The 18,940-nt window shown below is 34.7% G+C and overlaps 1 protein-coding gene across 1 annotated transcript in view; it reads left to right on the forward strand.

Moving 5' to 3' along the window:
- The window catches only part of LOC117334078 (RNA polymerase II elongation factor ELL-like), a 37,522-nt gene extending 24,072 nt beyond the window's left edge, over positions 1-13,450 (forward strand). The window contains exons 6-12 of the mRNA XM_033893517.1: positions 2,852-2,922; positions 3,980-4,142; positions 4,477-4,552; positions 6,327-6,501; positions 10,287-10,335; positions 10,995-11,166; positions 12,440-13,450. Of these exons, the coding sequence (XP_033749408.1) occupies positions 2,852-2,922; positions 3,980-4,142; positions 4,477-4,552; positions 6,327-6,501; positions 10,287-10,335; positions 10,995-11,166; positions 12,440-12,598 (865 nt within the window). The 3' untranslated portion in view covers positions 12,599-13,450. The remainder of the gene's footprint in view (positions 1-2,851; positions 2,923-3,979; positions 4,143-4,476; positions 4,553-6,326; positions 6,502-10,286; positions 10,336-10,994; positions 11,167-12,439) is intronic.
- The last annotated feature ends 5,490 nt before the right edge of the window (positions 13,451-18,940 follow it).

Genomic DNA, 18,940 nt, shown 5'->3' on the forward strand with positions numbered 1-18,940 from the left:
AGGGATCTTTCTCAAATTTCATATGTAAGTTTCCCTTGGTGCCTAGTTATGCATATTGCATTTTGAGACCAATCTGAAAATAACATGGCCGACAGGCAGCCGTCTTGGATTTTGACAGTTGAAGTTTGTTATCGCTATTTCTGAGAAAGTACTGAAGGGATCTTTCTCAAATTTCATATGGAGGTTCCCCTTGGTGCCTCTTTATGTTTATTGCATTTTGAGATCAATTGGAAAACAATATGGCCGACAGACCGCCATCTTGGATTTTGACAATTGAAGTTTGTTATCTCTATTTCTCAAAGTACTGAATGGATCTTGCTCAAATCTCATAAGTAGGTTCCCCCTGGTCCCTTGTATTGCATTTTTGGACCAGTCTGTCCTCAAAACAACCTGGCAAACAAACAGCCATTATCGTTAAATCTCAAATTTCTTATATAGCTAGGATTCCCTTGTTTGAAAAGTACTGGAGGGATGTCTCAATTTGCACAGATTAGTAAAATGAAGGGAAAAGTAGAGAAAAGATCAATCTGACATGGAACTTATGAAGATCATTCAATGGTGGGCGCCAAGATCCCTCTGGGATCTCTTGTTCATACTTCTCAAGCAAATGTTTGTATTTTTGTCTATCAAAATTTCGTGAAAATCGTCTGAATGGCGAGGACGTTTTTTCGCCATATCCCATCTCCTCCTTTCATTCTTTAGAAGTAAAGTAGTTTCGTTCGTTTCTGGGTGTTATCAGGGCAAAGATAAAAAATTCAGTACATTTTGTGAGACAGAATAAGACATTTCATGCATTTCTGAAGTATTTTTTAATCTTTAAAAGCAGACAAGTTCGTCCGGTTTCTTCTTGATTATGACTTCTGCTTCCGTTTTAAAGCTCGGAAAGTCGCTGAAAAAGTCGTTTTTCAGCATTTGGGACACGGAAATGATGGTCGTTAGTCGCGTCTGACAGGTAGTCGCTTAATTCAGGTCACTAGTATAGTAAATAACGCTGGGAGGAAAAAATACGGTCGCATATGAAAGGAAGTCGTTTAATTCAGGTGGTCGCTAAGGCAGGTTTGACTGTAGTTTTATCAACATCTGCCATGTTTAAAAATCCTGATCTTGCAGTTTGCTGTACAGCTGTTGTCATTGAGATATAGGTGTTGGGCTAATGTTATCACAACTTACCGATATACAGCCAGCTGTCCATGGTACAAACACCTGTACTGCTTAACCCAACTAAGTTCACATACACCGGTTTCTACAATATCTTTTACACCAGGGATGGGACAATGAACAGATATAATAAACTAATTGTTTAACATCAACTGATCCGATAAGCAACTGATTTTTTATAATCGATCTCCAGTAATGTAATATTTCCCCTGGTATTAGAACCAACAATCTGTACGGTGTATAATTAATACATAATGGAAATCTCAATTATTGATACGCTTCATCCATTTGTTAATTCTAGGTAAGTTAGACATTTTTTTAGTTCAAATTATGAAAAAAAAGACATAGTGCGACTGCAACTAAGAATCACATATACAGTTAGCCGATTAGGTAATCCAATAAACAAATCTCAATATTTATTCTATCACAAAATCAATCAAATGAGGGCAAAGTATAGATATGTATGGAGACTGTTAAAAATGTACACAGTAATGTAAGACCAGGCGCTCCTGAAGGGTAAGAGTCTACTGGTTCATCGACAACACCGGTACCCCCATCATACAAATCTAGGTCACGACACCCACTATACAAATCTAGGTCACGACGACCCCCATCATACAAATCTAGGTCACGACACCCACTATACAAATCTAGGTCACGACGACCCCCATCATACAAATCTAGGTCACGACACCCACTATACAAATCTAGGTCACGACGACCCCCATCATACAAATCTAGGTCACGACACCCACTATACAAATCTAGGTCACGACGACCCCCATCATACAAATCTAGGTCACGACACCCACTATACAAATCTAGGTCACGACGACCCCCATCATACAAATCTAGGTCAGGACACCCACTATACAAATCTAGGTCAGGACGACCCCCATCATACAAATCTAGGTCACAACGACACCCACTATACAAATCTAGGTCAAATAGACAACACTCATCATACAAATCTAGGTCAAATTGACAACACCCACCATACAAATCTAGATCAAATTGACGACACCCACCATACAAATCTAGGTGTTTTCTATGACACCTACGTACAAATCCAAGGTCAAATCGATGACATCCCCCATACAAATCTAAGTCAAATTTACGACACCCACTGTACAAATCCAGTCAAATCCAGGTTATTTCACAATTCTTCAAACAATTTCTTTATAATGAAGCACAAGGCTTGGAGGTTGGATTGAATGACCATCAATTATAAATGTTAAAATCATTGAACTAAATGACATTGACTTACATTCAAAATCAAATTCAGTGTGATCTTTAAACAACTTCTTCTAATGATCCATATAGTCTAGATTATTAGTTTTTGACTTTGCTCAGATCATTATATCATTCCGACAAATTAAATCAATTATTCTTTTTCCTTTTCCCCAAATTAAAATTATTTCATATTTAAGCCAAGTTCCCAAAAACTTGCAGTTTACTTCTGACTTTTTCCTTCCCATTTCACTGTTTATTTTCTTCCCAGAATGAAGTTGGGAAAAAAAAAATCTACCAATTCCAGATTTTTGTTATGGATGTGTTGTCATCTTTGTTAGTGTGTCGCAATGAGGGTGTCATCTTTGTTAGTGTGTCACAATGAGGGTGTCATCTTTGTTAGTGTGTCACAATGATGGTTGTCCTACATATGTGTAATAAATTTTATTTCTGTATTTCACAGAGATCGGATAATACACTTATTGGCCTTACGCCCTTACAAGAAACCAGAGCTACTGTTGAGACTGAAAGCAGGTAGGTATCAATTTTTAAGTTGGTAAGTTTATGCTGTAGTACAGAGTCAGTCGTCTGTCCGTCAACTTTTCCTATAAAGCACTATACTAGTAATGAACCAAATTTGGTCTGAAGCATCCTTGGGTGAAAGGGAACCAATTTTTTATAAACAGTGGGTGGGTCTGACAGAAATACATTATAACTATAAGAGAACTTTGCCATAATTACTGAAATATCCAGCTGAGCGATGCAGGCCCCATTGGTCTCTTGTTTAACCACTGATGAAAGGCTGAGCATGTAAGCTTGGAATACATTAACATTTGGTAAAATATTTTCTACATGATGAATTGCACAGAACCATATCATTGTATACTAAGTGTTGTATATTAATGTGAATGGTGTAATTGTTATGTTTATGTAAATGAAGTTATTGTTATATTTACATAAATGAGATCATTGTAATGCTGATCGGAATGACATCATTGTTATGTCTATGTAAATAGTGATAGTTTTGTTGTTTTATATGTAAATGAGATCTTTATTTTGTTGTTCATGTGAATGACATTGTTTATGTAAATGAGATTGTTGTCTTGTTGTTGAGGCCTTGTGTTGTTTATCAGAAGTAGATCACTCTGACCTACATAAGAAAATGCTTTTCCTTGGCTCTATCTCCTACACTACTTGACACTGAAACTTCATACTTGGGGTATGGGTTCACCTTATGTATTATGAATGTATACATTCTTATAATTAGTATGTGTATATAACATCTGGTGGGGGACTGTAAATCATTGACTTACCATGTTTTGTTATTTATGTGAATGAGATCTTTGTTTTGGAGTTTATGTGAATGAGATCTTTGTTTTGTTATTTATGTGAATGAGATCTTTGTTTTGGAGTTTATGTGAATGAGATCTTTGTTTTGTTGTTTATGTGAATGAGATCTTCGTTTTGGTGTTTATGTGAATGAGATCTTTGTTTTGTTGTTTATGTGAATGAGATCTTCGTTTTGGAGTTTATGTGAATGAGATCTTCGTTTTGGAGTTTATGTGAATGAGATCTTCGTTTTGTTATGTAGATGGAATCATGGAAAAAGACAAGGACACCATTACTTCTGTACTACAACAAGTGGCCACATTTATCCCTCGTGATAACAAATACTCGCTGGCCCGTCATGCTCTTTCGGAGGTGCGACAGGACTGGAAATTCTATACAGACACCGACAAGGAACTTGTGAAAAAGTAAGGTCACACGTATAATCATGTCAAGATTGTAGGACGTTGCTTTGTCATCTCGTGATAAGTAAGGTCACACGTAAAATCATGTCAAGGTTGTAGGAGGTTGTCATCTCGTGAAAAAGTAAGGTCACACGTAAAACCATGTCAAGATTGTAGGATGTTGTCATCATAACAGTATACCTGATGGTTCATAAAGTTATGGCATAGAATCTGACAGATCTTTTTATCATTTAGGAAAAAAATGGCCAATATGCAGATATCAATAGAACACTATCATTAATGTAAATAATTTTGAGTCCACGACAACAGTTTTGTGATGGTTATATTTTTCTTTCAGGAAATTGGACAATTTATCACCAGCATCATCTCCTGCTTCTAATCAAAGATCTCCAGACAGTCCAAGTAATTCACAGGTATGTATAGTGTAATGTTTGTAGGGGGTTGTGTGTATGTATCAGTAATTCACAGGTATGTATAGTGTAATGTTTGTAGGGGGTTGTGTGTATGTATCAGTAATTTACAGGTATGTATAGTGTAGTGTTTGTAGGGGGTTGTGTGTATGTATCAGTAATTCACAGGTATGTATAGTGTTATGTTTGTAGGGGTTGTGTGTATGTATCAGTAATTCACAGGTATGTATAGTGTAATGCTTGTAGGGGGTTGTGTGTATGTATCAGTAATTCACAGGTATGTATAGTGTAATGTTTGTAGGGGGTTGTGTGTATGTATCAGTAATACACAGGTATATATATGTATAGTGTAATGTTTGTAGGGGGTTGTGTGTATGTATCAGTAATTCACAGGTATGTATAGTGTAATGTTTGTAGAGGGTTGTGTGTATGTATCAGTAATTCACAGGTATGTATAGTGTAATGTTTGTAGGGGGTTGTGTGTATGTATCATGGCCCCTTGGTCTCACATTTCTCCCTTGGAAGGGGCTGATCTTTAGTAGTTTATATGGCAAAATCAAATTTTTGAGCAGAATTTGTGTCATTTCCATTTCAAATGATTCAAACCTGGTTAGAATTATCAGCAATCAATAGCAGTTTTTTGTTGTGCATATAATGACCCTGGCACACCTCTAGGGACTGATGGGAATAGAGTGCTTTATCAAAATTGTGAATTTCATGGCCCCTGGGTCTGACATTTCCCCCTGGGCAGGGCTGGGCTATACTATTGTTCATCATTTTTAGAGCATAATTTGTATCATTCAGTTCAATTTGTATCATTCAGTTCAATTTGTATCATTCAATTTCAACAAATTTTATTGACATAAGAGAAAAGTCAATAGGATTAGACATCAGGCATAGCCTATCTAAGTCTTCTCCTTAAAGTGACAACAGGTGGTAAGAAATACAGACAAATAAAGATATACACATGGATATGACAGAGTGAGTTAAAGGGAAGTAACTCCTTGAAGTTAGCTGACTTGTTCAATGTTCTTTAAGATAGTAACTCTTCTACAAGGGGTTCTTAATTGAAATACTTACTAGACGATTATGTTATCAGTAAGTAATACTAGACAATAAACATTTGATATATATTCATGTTCACTGTTGAGTGTAGATATTTGGTGATATAGAATAAATCCCCCAATAGATATAAGCCTAGGCCATACAGTCCATATGTATAACATGTGCACACTGGCCATACACTGACGAGGATGAAAAACTAATTTCAGCAAATAGATATAAATTTCTTTAAGTTAGGGGCTGAACTATACAGTTTATTGGGGAATTTCACATTTTTAGCATAATTTGTGTCATTTCAATTGGTAATGATTAAAAATTTGTTACTAACATGTGGAAGGGCTAAACTTTATTATCATTCATGTATAGGAGCTATTTAGAAATAAATTGTAAATACATAGAAGATAGTTACATCAGTTGACTGGCCCATGGGCCTCTTGTCTTTGGGAAGTGTCATATGTAGCACATGTTGTAGGAATCATGTGAGGTAAAGGCAGGTTAGTTTGGAAGTATAATGTATATGTTTCAGATATTAAAAACTATAGATTTAATTTTCCCGAATGTTTCCCAAAAAGAACTCAAGTCCCTTTAGAAGAGACTCCCTGTGATTTTCAGTTGGTGATTGGAATCTCAGAATCGACAAGTAGTTTGCTGAAGGACGCGATATGCGAGATACTGGTCAGTTGAATTTTTCCCTCACTTCCTGTTTTTATTCCAGAAACGGCCAAGTGAATCGGTGCTTGATCTGCTTCCATCCAAAAAACAGCGTATTTCCCACTCCGTGGCCAAACCCAAGAAAGAAAATAAACCAATTGTCGCTGAGGTCCCCAAACGTGATCAACATCTCACCGTCAATGGCCACGACCACACACACAAAAAGGAAAATATTGATGGTGTGTTCATATTAGATAGATAATATTTTAAGTTTAATCAACTTGCTTGAGAAACAAACACAGCAAGCAGTCTTCTAAATAACAGGTTTTTGTTAATATGTTCATATACTAATTTTACCCAATTTTTAGATTTACGTGGCATATATTAAGAGACCATGTTTTAGCTGCTATACTAGGCTATACAGATTAAAATGTTGCTGCTTTCACAGATGAATTCAAAATTTGAATGAACTAACTGAGATGACTTTGGAAAATATACTTTGAATTTGAATATCCGTCTGAGGACCATAACATACTAATGTGTAAGGTCAAATTGATCATGTTCATGCACCCCTCAGGAGCCCCATAATTAAAATTATCAAATGTGGTATTGCAGGAAGAGGGTATAAGTTCTATTACCAAGTGGATCAATATAAATTAGATCTTTCAGTTAATGACATCACAAATCATCTTGAAAAGTGTCCTAAAATGTACAAGCAACATGTATTTAACAATTAAAAACACAATTTGGGTGAATTTTTTTTCTATAGTTACCTTTTTTTTTTTACCCCAACCACCATAAATGAGCGAAATTGAAATATCCCTAGTTGTCAAAAGGATCCTGATCTAGGAGAGATAACTACACTGAGTTGTGGGCAAATAATTGAACTAATCATCAGATAAGTTATTTCAATATTTCATGATCATAAATTCATAAAAACTTCTCTGTGTTAAGATTTCTTTGAATGACTATTTTGTATTTAAAAAGCAGAACGAATTCTAATTGAACATTATGTTACACTCTCCTTCATCATTGAACTTGGGTATCTGAGCATAACTTGATTTCTGGTTTTACTCATCAATCAAGTCTCGCGTTAAGTCCACCATGTAATTTAGTTTCTGATTGGGGGTTTATTCTTCCATAAATGCTGTGAGGGCAAATAACCTGATAAAAAAATGTCTGTTGTTTACTCTCAGTAGTAGCACTCGAAGTTATGTCATATTATGTTTGATACCTTGACAGAAATAATTTCATGATTTCTGCCAATTTATTTTGTAGCCTTGTCAAGGATGTCTAACACAAGTCTGTAATGGTTATGTGGGATATTGTTATTTACAGAGAGAGTCTGTATCAGTATTTGACCTTGTCTAGGATGTCTAACACAAGTCTATAATGGTTATGTGGGATATTGTTATTTACAGAGAGTCTGTATCAGTATTTGACCTTGTCTAGGATGTCTAACACAAGTCTATAATGGTAATGTGGGATATTTTATTTACAGAGAGTCTGTATCAGTATTTGACCTTGTCTAGGATGTCTAACACAAGTCTATAATGGTTATATGGGATATTGTTATTTACAGAGAGAGTCTGTATCAGTATTTGACCTTGTCTAGGATGTCTAACACAAGTCTATAATGGTAATGTGGGATATTTTATTTACAGAGAGTCTGTATCAGTATTTGACCTTGTCTAGGATGTCTAACACAAGTCTATAATGGTTATGTGGGATATTTTATTTACAGAGAGTCTGTATCAGTATTTGACCTTGTCTAGGATGTCTAACACAAGTCTATAATGGTTATGTGGGATATTGTTATTTACAGAGAGAGTCTGTATCAGTATTTGACCTTGTCTAGGATGTCTAACACAAGTCTGTAATGGTAATGTGGGATATTGTTATTTACAGAGAGAGTCTGTATCAGTATTTGACCTTGTCTAGGATGTCTAACACAAGTCTATAATGGTTATGTGGGATATTGTTATTTACAGAGAGTCTGTATCAGTATTTGACCATGTCTAGGATGTCTAACACAAGTCTATAATGGTAATGTGGGATATTTTATTTACAGAGAGTCTGTATCAGTATTTGACCTTGTCTAGGATGTCTAACACAAGTCTATAATGGTTATGTGGGATATTTTATTTACAGAGAGAGTCTGTATCAGTATTTGACCTTGTCTAGGATGTCTAACACAAGTCTATAATGGTTATGTGGGATATTTTATTTACAGAGAGAGTCTGTATCAGTATTTGACCTTGTCTAGGATGTCTAACACAAGTCTATAATGGTTATGTGGGATATTTTATTTACAGAGAGAGTCTGTATCAGTATTTGACCTTGTCTAGGATGTCTAACACAAGTCTATAATGGTTATGTGGGATATTTTATTTACAGAGAGTCTGTATCAGTATTTGACCTTGTCTAGGATGTCTAACACAAGTCTATAATGGTTATGTGGGATATTTTATTTACAGAGAGAGTCTGTATCAGTATTTGACCTTGTCTAGGATGTCTAACACAAGTCTATAATGGTTATGTGGGATATTTTATTTACAGAGAGAGTCTGTATCAGTATTTGACCTTGTCTAGGATGTCTAACACAAGTCTATAATGGTTATGTGGAATATTTTATTTACAGAGAGTCTGTATCAGTATTTGACCTTGTCTAGGATGTCTAACACAAGTCTATAATGGTTATGTGGGATATTTTATTTACAGAGAGAGTCTGTATCAGTATTTGACCTTGTCTAGGATGTCTAACACAAGTCTATAATGGTTATGTGGGATATTGTTATTTACAGAGAGTCTGTATCAGTATTTGACCTTGTCTAGGATGTCTAACACAAGTCTATAATGGTTATATGGGATATTGTTATTTACAGAGAGTCTGTATCAGTATTTGACCTTGTCTAGGATGTCTAACACAAGTCTATAATGGTTATATGGGATATTGTTATTTACAGAGAGTCTGTATCAGTATTTGACCTTGTCTAGGATGTCTAACACAAGTCTATAATGGTTATGTGGGATATGTTATTTACAGAGAGAGTCTGTATCAGTATTTGACCTTGTCTAGGATGTCTAACACAAGTCTATAATGGTTATGTGGGATATTTTATTTACAGAGAGTCTGTATCAGTATTTGACCTTGTCTAGGATGTCTAACACAAGTCTATAATGGTAATGTGGGATATTTTATTTACAGAGAGTCTGTATCAGTATTTGACCTTGTCTAGGATGTCTAACACAAGTCTATAATGGTAATGTGGGATATTGTTATTTACAGAGAGTCTGTATCAGTATTTGACCTTGTCTAGGATGTCTAACACAAGTCTATAATGGTTATGTGGGATATTTTATTTACAGAGAGTCTGTATCAGTATTTGACCTTGTCTAGGATGTCTAACACAAGTCTATAATGGTTATGTGGGATATTGTTATTTACAGAGAGAGTCTGTATCAGTATTTGACCTTGTCTAGGATGTCTAACACAAGTCTATAATGGTTATGTGGGATATTGTTATTTACAGAGAGAGTCTGTATCAGTATTTGACCTTGTCTAGGATGTCTAACACAAGTCTATAATGGTTATGTGGGATATTGTTATTTACAGAGAGAGTCTGTATCAGTATCTGACCATGTCTAGGATGTCTAACACAAGTCTATAATGGTAATGTGGGATATTGTTATTTACAGAGAGTCTGTATCAGTATTTGACCTTGTCTAGGATGTCTAACACAAGTCTATAATGGTTATGTGGGATATTTTATTTACAGAGAGAGTCTGTATCAGTATTTGACCTTGTCTAGGATGTCTTACACAAGTCTATAATGGTTATGTGGGATATTTTATTTACAGAGAGTCTGTATCAGTATTTGACCTTGTCTAGGATGTCTAACACAAGTCTGTAATGGTTATGTGGGATATTGTTATTTACAGAGAGAGTCTGTATCAGTATTTGACCTTGTCTAGGATGTCTAACACAAGTCTGTAATGGTAATGTGGGATATTTTATTTACAGAGAGAGTCCAAGTTGCCACGTCCACCTCTGACAATCCAGACTACATGAAGTAAGAAACAAAAATGTGAAATTGATTTAGATACCAAATTTACAGGGAACTATTGTGTTAAACCTGTATCATGAGACCACCCAAAAGTGGCCCCTCAAACCTGTCACAGGGACCACCCAAAAATGGCCTCTCAAACCCGTCACAGGGACCACCCAAAAGTGACCCCTCGTACTGTCACAGGGACCACCCAGAAAGGGCCCCTCAAATTTTATCATGAGACCACCCAAAAGTGACCCCTCAGACCTGATTAGAACACCCAAAAAGGGCCTCTTGGCAGGTGGTCTCTTATAGAGTATAAATGTGTGTTTTATTATTATTTTGTTCATGATATGACTAATATTTTAGGAAGTTTCATATGAAGGCAGTGAGCTAGTGAAGTACAGTATATACATTTTTTGTACCATACTCAACAGAAGTTTCATGAAATATAAGGATAGGTCGAATGAATTTTACTGTAATTGCCTTCTTCTTGTTGTGTATCATATAGTCATGTACTTCAAATTTTGTCCAAAATAGAATTTAATAGGTCATCAATTTTACATACACTGAAGTAATGTTTTGTTTTTTAACTGAACAGTATGTTATCATAGTTTAACTCTAAACCTTGTTTTCATTCTTTTTTTTTATCATTAATTGATGGTTGCATTATTTGTTTCCAGTACCTACCATCCGATCTCCACTGCTGAACAGCGTCAACGCTACAAACAAGAGTTTAATCATGAATATGAGGAATATAGAGGATTGCATATGAACGTAGAACGAGTGTCAAAGAAGTTCATGGACTTTGAGGCCATGCTAAAACAGGCAGAGCCAGGGTCAGAAAGTTACGAGGTAAAGTCTATCTTGTAGATAATGAAAAGGTGAAAGTTGGGTACACCTGTGTCAGAAGTTACGAGGTAAAGTCTGTTATCCTGTTAATATATCTAATACACAAGGTAATAATCGGGGTCACCAGGGTCAGGGAGGTAAAGTCTGTTATCCTGTTAATATATCTAATACACAAGGTAAAAATCGGGGTCACCGGGGTCAGAAGTTAGGAGGTAAAGTCTGTTATCCTGTTAATATATCTAATATACAAGGTAATAATCGGGGTCACCAGGGTCAGGGAGGTAAAGTCTGTTATCCTGTTAATATATCTAATATACAAGGTAATAATCGGGGTCACCAGGGTCAGGGAGGTAAAGTCTGTTATCCTGTTAATATATCTGATATACAAGGTAAAAATCGGGGTCACCGGGTTCAGGGAGGTAAAGTCTGTTATCCTGTTAATATATCTAATACACGTACAAGGTAAAAATCGGGGTCACCGGGGTCAGAAGTTAGGAGGTAAAGTCTGTTATCCTGTTAATATATATAATACACAAGGTAAAAATCGGGGTCACCTGTGTCAGAAGTTAGGAGGTAAAGTCTGTCTGAATAAAAGGCACTAGACATACATGGCAACCTCTGTCTTAACAATGGCAGCAGACATACATTTTAAGGGCAGCACTTTGTCACCACATTTTAAGGGCAGCACTTTGTCACCACATTTTAAGGGCAGCACTTTTTCACCAGATAAGATGATTTTGGATGATCAATACAGGACTGTAGGACATATCAAACTGGAAGGTTGATAGCACGTTGATCAACCTGATACATGAGCTTCTACCTCTGTTGGTCTTCAGTATGACTATCGAATGGTCCTACTTACAGGCTAACAGAGATCAACTCCATATAGTACTGTATTGAATAGGGGGGGGGGGGGGGGGGGGGGGGGGGGGGCGCGGTGGCCGAGTGGTTAAGGTGTCCCGACACTTTAACACTAACCCTCCACCTCTGGGTTGCGAGTTCGAAACCTACGTGGTGGGGCAGTTGCCAGGTACTGACCGTAGACAGGTGGTTTTTCTCCGGGTACTCCGGCTTTCCTCCACTTCCAAAACCTGGCACGTCCTTAAATGGCCCTGGCTGTTAATAGGACGTTAAACAAAAACAAACCAAACCAAGTATTGAATGGTCAACTCCCAAGGGAGACTGTGTTTTCCCTCTGTACTACCCAACTACCCTAAACAAATGTGTATCTTGTTAAATTATACAGTTTTCTTCATATTTCTGTATTCCTTTTCAGAATTTGAAGAACAAGATTCGAATGGAATACAAACTACAAAAAGGTGATGTGAAGTACATTGATCAAAAGAAGAGGTTTGACTATTTACACAAGAAACTTGGTTTCATTAAACAGCTCATCCTGGAATATGATCGTACACAAACGAATGTGGACTCCTAGTGAAGGCTAAACCAGTCTTATTTTGCTCAAATCTGGTCTCCGTACACGTCGTTGGATTTTGTGATCTCCGTCTTTGAGATGGACGACCTGGCTCGCCTCAGGACCTGGTGTTATTCGGATATGTGCAACAGCTGTGTCTGTATTGGCCATGCTTGATTTGTTAATTGGCAAGGAAAGATAGCTAGATGAGGCATCCATAAGTTTTGTTTTCTAAACAGGCTGGGAATAGCATAGATAAAAAGGATTTCAGGAATTTGGTTCGACAGATATATCTGGGGCTTGAAACTGGCACAACTCGTTTTAGCAGGGATAAGCTTATGGCAATATTTGCAGAATTTTTCCCAATCATTAATATTGAATTCCTATTATAAGCATATGTAATTTAGTGGTATATTTTAGTGCTTTTTGTGCTGAAAGAATTGTGCTAAGTTATTATTGTGCTAATAGCACTTTCTGTATACTGTTTCTATAGTAAAATAATTTGAGTACCAATTCAACAGTGGGCTAATCTATTACATTTTGTCAATGTGCTAAATTTGAGTGCACCAAATCAAATGCATTTACAGTATGTCATATAGAAACAGCTGATCCATTTTCTTCGAAACTGAAATTCTCCCAAAACGTTCATGATCATGACCTAGAAAATTATCCAGTAGATTTCTGGAAATTGTTTGGCATGTGTCCCAGGACATGTGACCATACTACCTCCTTTCACACCAGTGTACAGCAAATCAAGCCTTTGTAATGGGCTCATTCCCCGAACAACAACTCTGGTAAAGACAAAGGAAGGTGTTTCTATAGGAAGGTCTTTGAAGTTTGGTTATAGTCTGTTTCAATATGAAATACCAACTCAGGTAAAAAAAAATAGGGTCAGCTCAGGTATATGAATCAGATATAGTTTTCTAAATTCAAAGCACTATCATATAGAAAATTTTAATAGTAATAATGAAATGACAATATTATATAGATAAATATACATAAATGAATAAAAAATCAAAAAAAAAAATATACAAATAAAAAATAAATAAAATAAGAAATTGTTTTCTAAATTCAAAGCACTAATTTTAGATGTTAACTATTAATAATGACAATATCTATTGATGATGAAGTTAATGTTGACCTGTGCATTCGCCATTCCTTGTATGATAAACAAAAACATATTTCTTTTACAGAAACCTGAATATAACAATAGTTCTGCAGTTACTGATCTACATTTTGTTATATAATAACAAATATAAACAAGAAAAATCTTTAAAAAAGATAAACGGCATAGTTTTATGCTGGTGGTTATAATGTAAAACTGCTGGTGAAAAAAATGAACTTATGCGTTTCAGCGCGGATAACAAAATTATATCAGTTTGAATCATGTTTGGTGATAATAAGACTGCATTTGAATCAGGAATATAATTTTATCAATTTGTAATTTGAAAAGATATGACCGCTTATACAGCTTGCATTCAATCTTAACTTTGTCTCGTTTTTAACTGCATATCTGCATTTTGCATTTACCGGTACATTGACCAATCACATACTTCATCTTGACCAGTAACGCCACCTTTCGCGTCATATCCAGGGCCAAAAGAGTATTATACGGCTATGCCGAAAAAAATCCAACATAAATACAAATGTACGTGTAAAGCTATTCTAGGAAAAATGAAATATAAACAAAAATGGTTACTATTAACTAAACCTGAAACATATATAACTTTTAAAGAATTTTACAATAATTCTACAATAACTTAATTATCTATACAAATTTGAAAAACGTAAAACGTTAATCAGTATGAAAAAAATACAAAGTCTAACTAATATTGCTTTACTACTTTACGGTGAAAAAGTATAAATTTAAGATTCTGTAAGTATTTAAATATTGCTAATCAGATATATATTTACACCATAAATGAAAAATGATACTAGGCTGAATTTGCTGAAATGATATAAAAGAATGTAAATTGAATAATCGCATTAGAGTATTTTTTAAATATTTACACTAAATCTGAAAACAAGCACAAATTAAATCAATACGGCACGTTTTTACAGAAAATATGATTCAAAAGTATCCAACGATACAATTGTTTTACAATTCAAGATTCAGTAAGTACATATGATGATTTTCCAAAGTGTGTTTCAGTTTTATACACTATTTCTGAAACAGTTTGGTTCCTCTATACAAAAAATATTTGATTAGCAGCTAATAGCAAAATGATTTTCTGATCACCTAGGTGAGTTGATTTACCTGGGTTCTGATTTACCTGTGTTCTTACACTGAGGATATTTCTGTAACAGACTATAACTCCCTATCAACACATCTTAACCCCTATGTAAGCACCCCACCCTAACCAGAGTTGGTGTTCGGGGAAGACCCCTTGTAATGGCCTAGTGTTACATTTCTGTCATTGAGTGCCTTGGATACTCCCTGTGGGCGTGTAGTTATTTAAGTAGGGGGGAAATACGTTATACATACTATTAGATTATAAAACTTTTTCCCGGAAAAAAAAAATTCATGGTTCGTTTTGGTAATGAGTGATTACAAAGTATATTACCATGATCTTAGTGAATGTCACATAAATTTATGCAATGCCTCATGACTACATAGTGAAATCAAATCTTGTTCTATGATAAATCTGTTATTTTCTCTTAATTTATTTACCTTCTCTCACATTTAGCAACTGTGTACATAATTTAAAAGTTTTGTTTGAAAGTGAGTGAGAATGTTCATTGTAGATTTCTATTTATATTTAAAACCCAAATGCTTATATGCATTTTAATTTATTGTACAAAAATAATTATTTATGACAATATTTATACAGATTTCTTTAATGAGGAGATATTTGTTCATTTGTTCACTTGGCTTCCTTTGGCCAATGGAGCTTATACTGTAGTGTTACCTTTGTCCTTTCATAAAACTACTAATCAAGAACGGTTAAACAGATGTTGGTATGAAGCATCCCTTGAGAAATGGAACTTCTGGTTAGTTACGAAAAGCTGGATAGATTTGTATTAGATATCCAACACTCCATCTGACTGTCTAGTGAGTGTCTAATTGTACGATGTGAATTATAAGTTTTGTGTTCTTAAAACCATATCATTTCTGTTTGTTTCCTAGCATAACCAGAAGGCCTATTTCTTCACACATGATTTAATCTACATAGAGTAACTTACTAGAGTTTATCAGTGAACTGTAATAGTCTTTTTTCAATAGTTCATGTTTACAATATTTTAGCAAAAGTTGGGGGGGGATCCAAAAAAATAACCATAATTGTAACAATTTTGATATAATTTTTTTATCAAGGTGGTGATTTTTCACAATTCTATTGTGTCCTCAAAAATCAGAAAATCCCTTGAAATCGCTGGTTTGAGGTGTGTACAAAGAAATGGGACAGAATTTACATATCACAGTGTACACAAATCCTTCAATGGACAGGTTGTGATCAGATAGAGCATCAATACGCAATCATCAGCTGTATATTTGTTAAAATTCATTACATATTTATTTTGTTAATACAATCTTATTTTGCAAAACTTCAACATTTTGAATATCAATGTAATCTAACCTGAAAAGGTCAGGCTATTACCAAAGTGTGGTGTTAAATATGGTGTCAAAGAGATTTGATTTAAATGTCAAAAATATTCACTCCCATAGATTAATTTATCTGTTAACTGTGATCAAAGATCAACTATGTAGATTGTCGAATATCAGCCATTTAATTTATGTAACATTAACTGTGTAAGTTGTAAAGAATTGTAACGATGGTTCAGATCATGTACAACCATGTAAACCATATAAATCATCCAACATCAACCATATAAATTATCAGACATTAACCATATAAGTTATCGGACATGAACCGTATAAGTTATCGGACATGAACCATATAAGTTATCGGACATGAACCGTATAAGTTAATGAACCGTATAAGTTATCGGACATGAACCATATAAGTTATCGGACATGAACCGTATAAGTTATCGGACATCAATCATATAAGTTATCGGACATCAACCATATAAGTTATCGAACATTAACTCTTCAAGTAATCAGATATCAACAATTTGAATTATCAAAACATGAACCATACAAATTATCTCACATGAACCATACAAATTATATTACATGAACCATATGAATTATCGGACATTAACTGTTTAAGTAATCAGATATATATCAACCATATAGATTATCAAAACATGAACCATATAAATTATCAGACATTAACTGGTTTAGTTATTAGATATCAACCATATAATTATCGGACATCAACCATATAAATTATCTCACATGAACCATATAAGGTATTGGACATTAACTGTTCAAGTTATCATATCAAAATTATCAAAACATCAACCATATAAGGTATTGGAAATGAACCATATAAGTTATCAAAACACCAACCATATAAGTTATTGGACATAGACCATGTAAATAATCCCACACCAACCATATAGATTATCACTCATGAAAAGTTATCGGATATCAGTGTTAACCATGTAAACTGTTAGATATCCACCATATCAATTAGGACATAAACCATTAAAGGGTATGACATTGACAATTTATACAGTGTTAAGTACATAAACACACAATCAGTGTTGTATCAAGGAGAAAATTGATCTGTAGAGGCCAGTGCTACATACAGTGCTAATTGTGAAAGTGATCTGATTGGACGTATCGGGATACGTTATTCAGACAGAATGAAGGTCCGACTAATTGTGAGTGCTAAAGCTTTCAGATGTAAATATGGGAAACTTTATTCAGACGGAGTGGAAGTGTGAATTTTAAACACAGTTGCTACATGTGAGATTTCAGCCTTATTTGATCAAACAAGATTTCAAGTGATGTCAAGTCTGCCTTATATAACATATCTGTCAATTCATGCTGACAACACTTACACAGGAAAAGTGTATGAATTGTCAGATTTCATTGTTATATATCGCATGTGACATGTAAGATAAACAAATCTTGGATTGGTTGTTACTATATATAGATTCCTGTTGGCCAGTTCTAAAATTTTGTTATTTATTATTTGATACTTATTTTCTTTTTATGTGTATATATATACAAACCAGCTGTTGCACAGATTCCTTCAAATTGTTCAATTTCATTTAATGAAATATTTATGTATAATTGCATAGCATTGTAATATCCCTTACATTGTAATGGTTTTAATGTGATGAAATGTTTCCTGGTTAAATCGGATTGTATGTAGTAGGTCTATATGTGTATGGATGTGTTTGTTTGGTCATTGGTAAATCTCACTGTTCTTGTCATCATCATGTTCTACATAATTATAACTTTCTATGAGGACATCTCTTCCACTTGGTTGAAGTTTAAATCTGTTTGAATAAGTTTTTGTCAGGTTTCTGATCCATCTCTGCTGTTGGAATATCAAACTTGTTTGGTTAAACACGGACCAAAGTTTTAGAGTGAGGTTAAAACCCGAAATTTTGCTTTAAAATGGTTTTGGCTTTAGGGTCAAACTGCTAAATATCAAAACATGGACCAGGGTTTTGGGTGGAATTCTGACCTGGATTATTCCTCAAAACATGGACCAGGTTTTGGGTGAAATTCTTACCTGAATATATCCCTTAAAACAAGGACCAGGTTTTAGGGTTTAAGTCTAACCAAACTCACTCCTTAGACAGGTTTTAAGGTGCAAGTCCAAACTGAATTTACCCCTTTGCCTATGACCAAGGTTTTATAGAGTACAGGAAAGAGTTTTAAATTTGTAGTTTATTTAAAGATAATGAAACTTCTTGAAAGCCTGTTAAAATATACATTTTTACTGTCGCACAGTTCATTGGTACAGTGAAGTCTTAGAGGGTTAAATAAACATAATAAAGAGATCAGACTATGCAGATATACTTCATGACATAGGAGATTAAATCCATCAGTCGCAGGACGCTCAAAGGGAGACAACTTCACATAGCCTATACAAAAATCCAACTTGGATATGATCATGGAAATCTCTATACCAGTACAAAGATGTGATATGGACATATTTATCAGCTATTGGAATCTTATTTAAAAAATAATCCATTTCAAAGCATATCGAGTATATTAAATAGTCACCATGGAGAATATATTTCCAGAAATGTCAGTGAAGAAGCTTCATTAACAAACCCTGGAAAATTTAGCCCTGGAGACCTTGTTAATGTATGAAATAGATCATCATTGGTTAAACAGTAAAGCAGCTTCACATTATCCATGACAAATATTGTGTGACATCAATTAATATTACTGGTAATTTTACGATGTGTTGTATTCTGGGAGACATTTAATCCCTAAGCCATGTAATGACCGGGTCTGTATTGTGTACAAACATGCTTGTATAATAAGAAGGA

Source organism: Pecten maximus, chromosome 9 (genome assembly GCF_902652985.1).
Source record: "Pecten maximus chromosome 9, xPecMax1.1, whole genome shotgun sequence".
Lineage (NCBI taxonomy): Eukaryota > Metazoa > Mollusca > Bivalvia > Pectinida > Pectinidae > Pecten > Pecten maximus.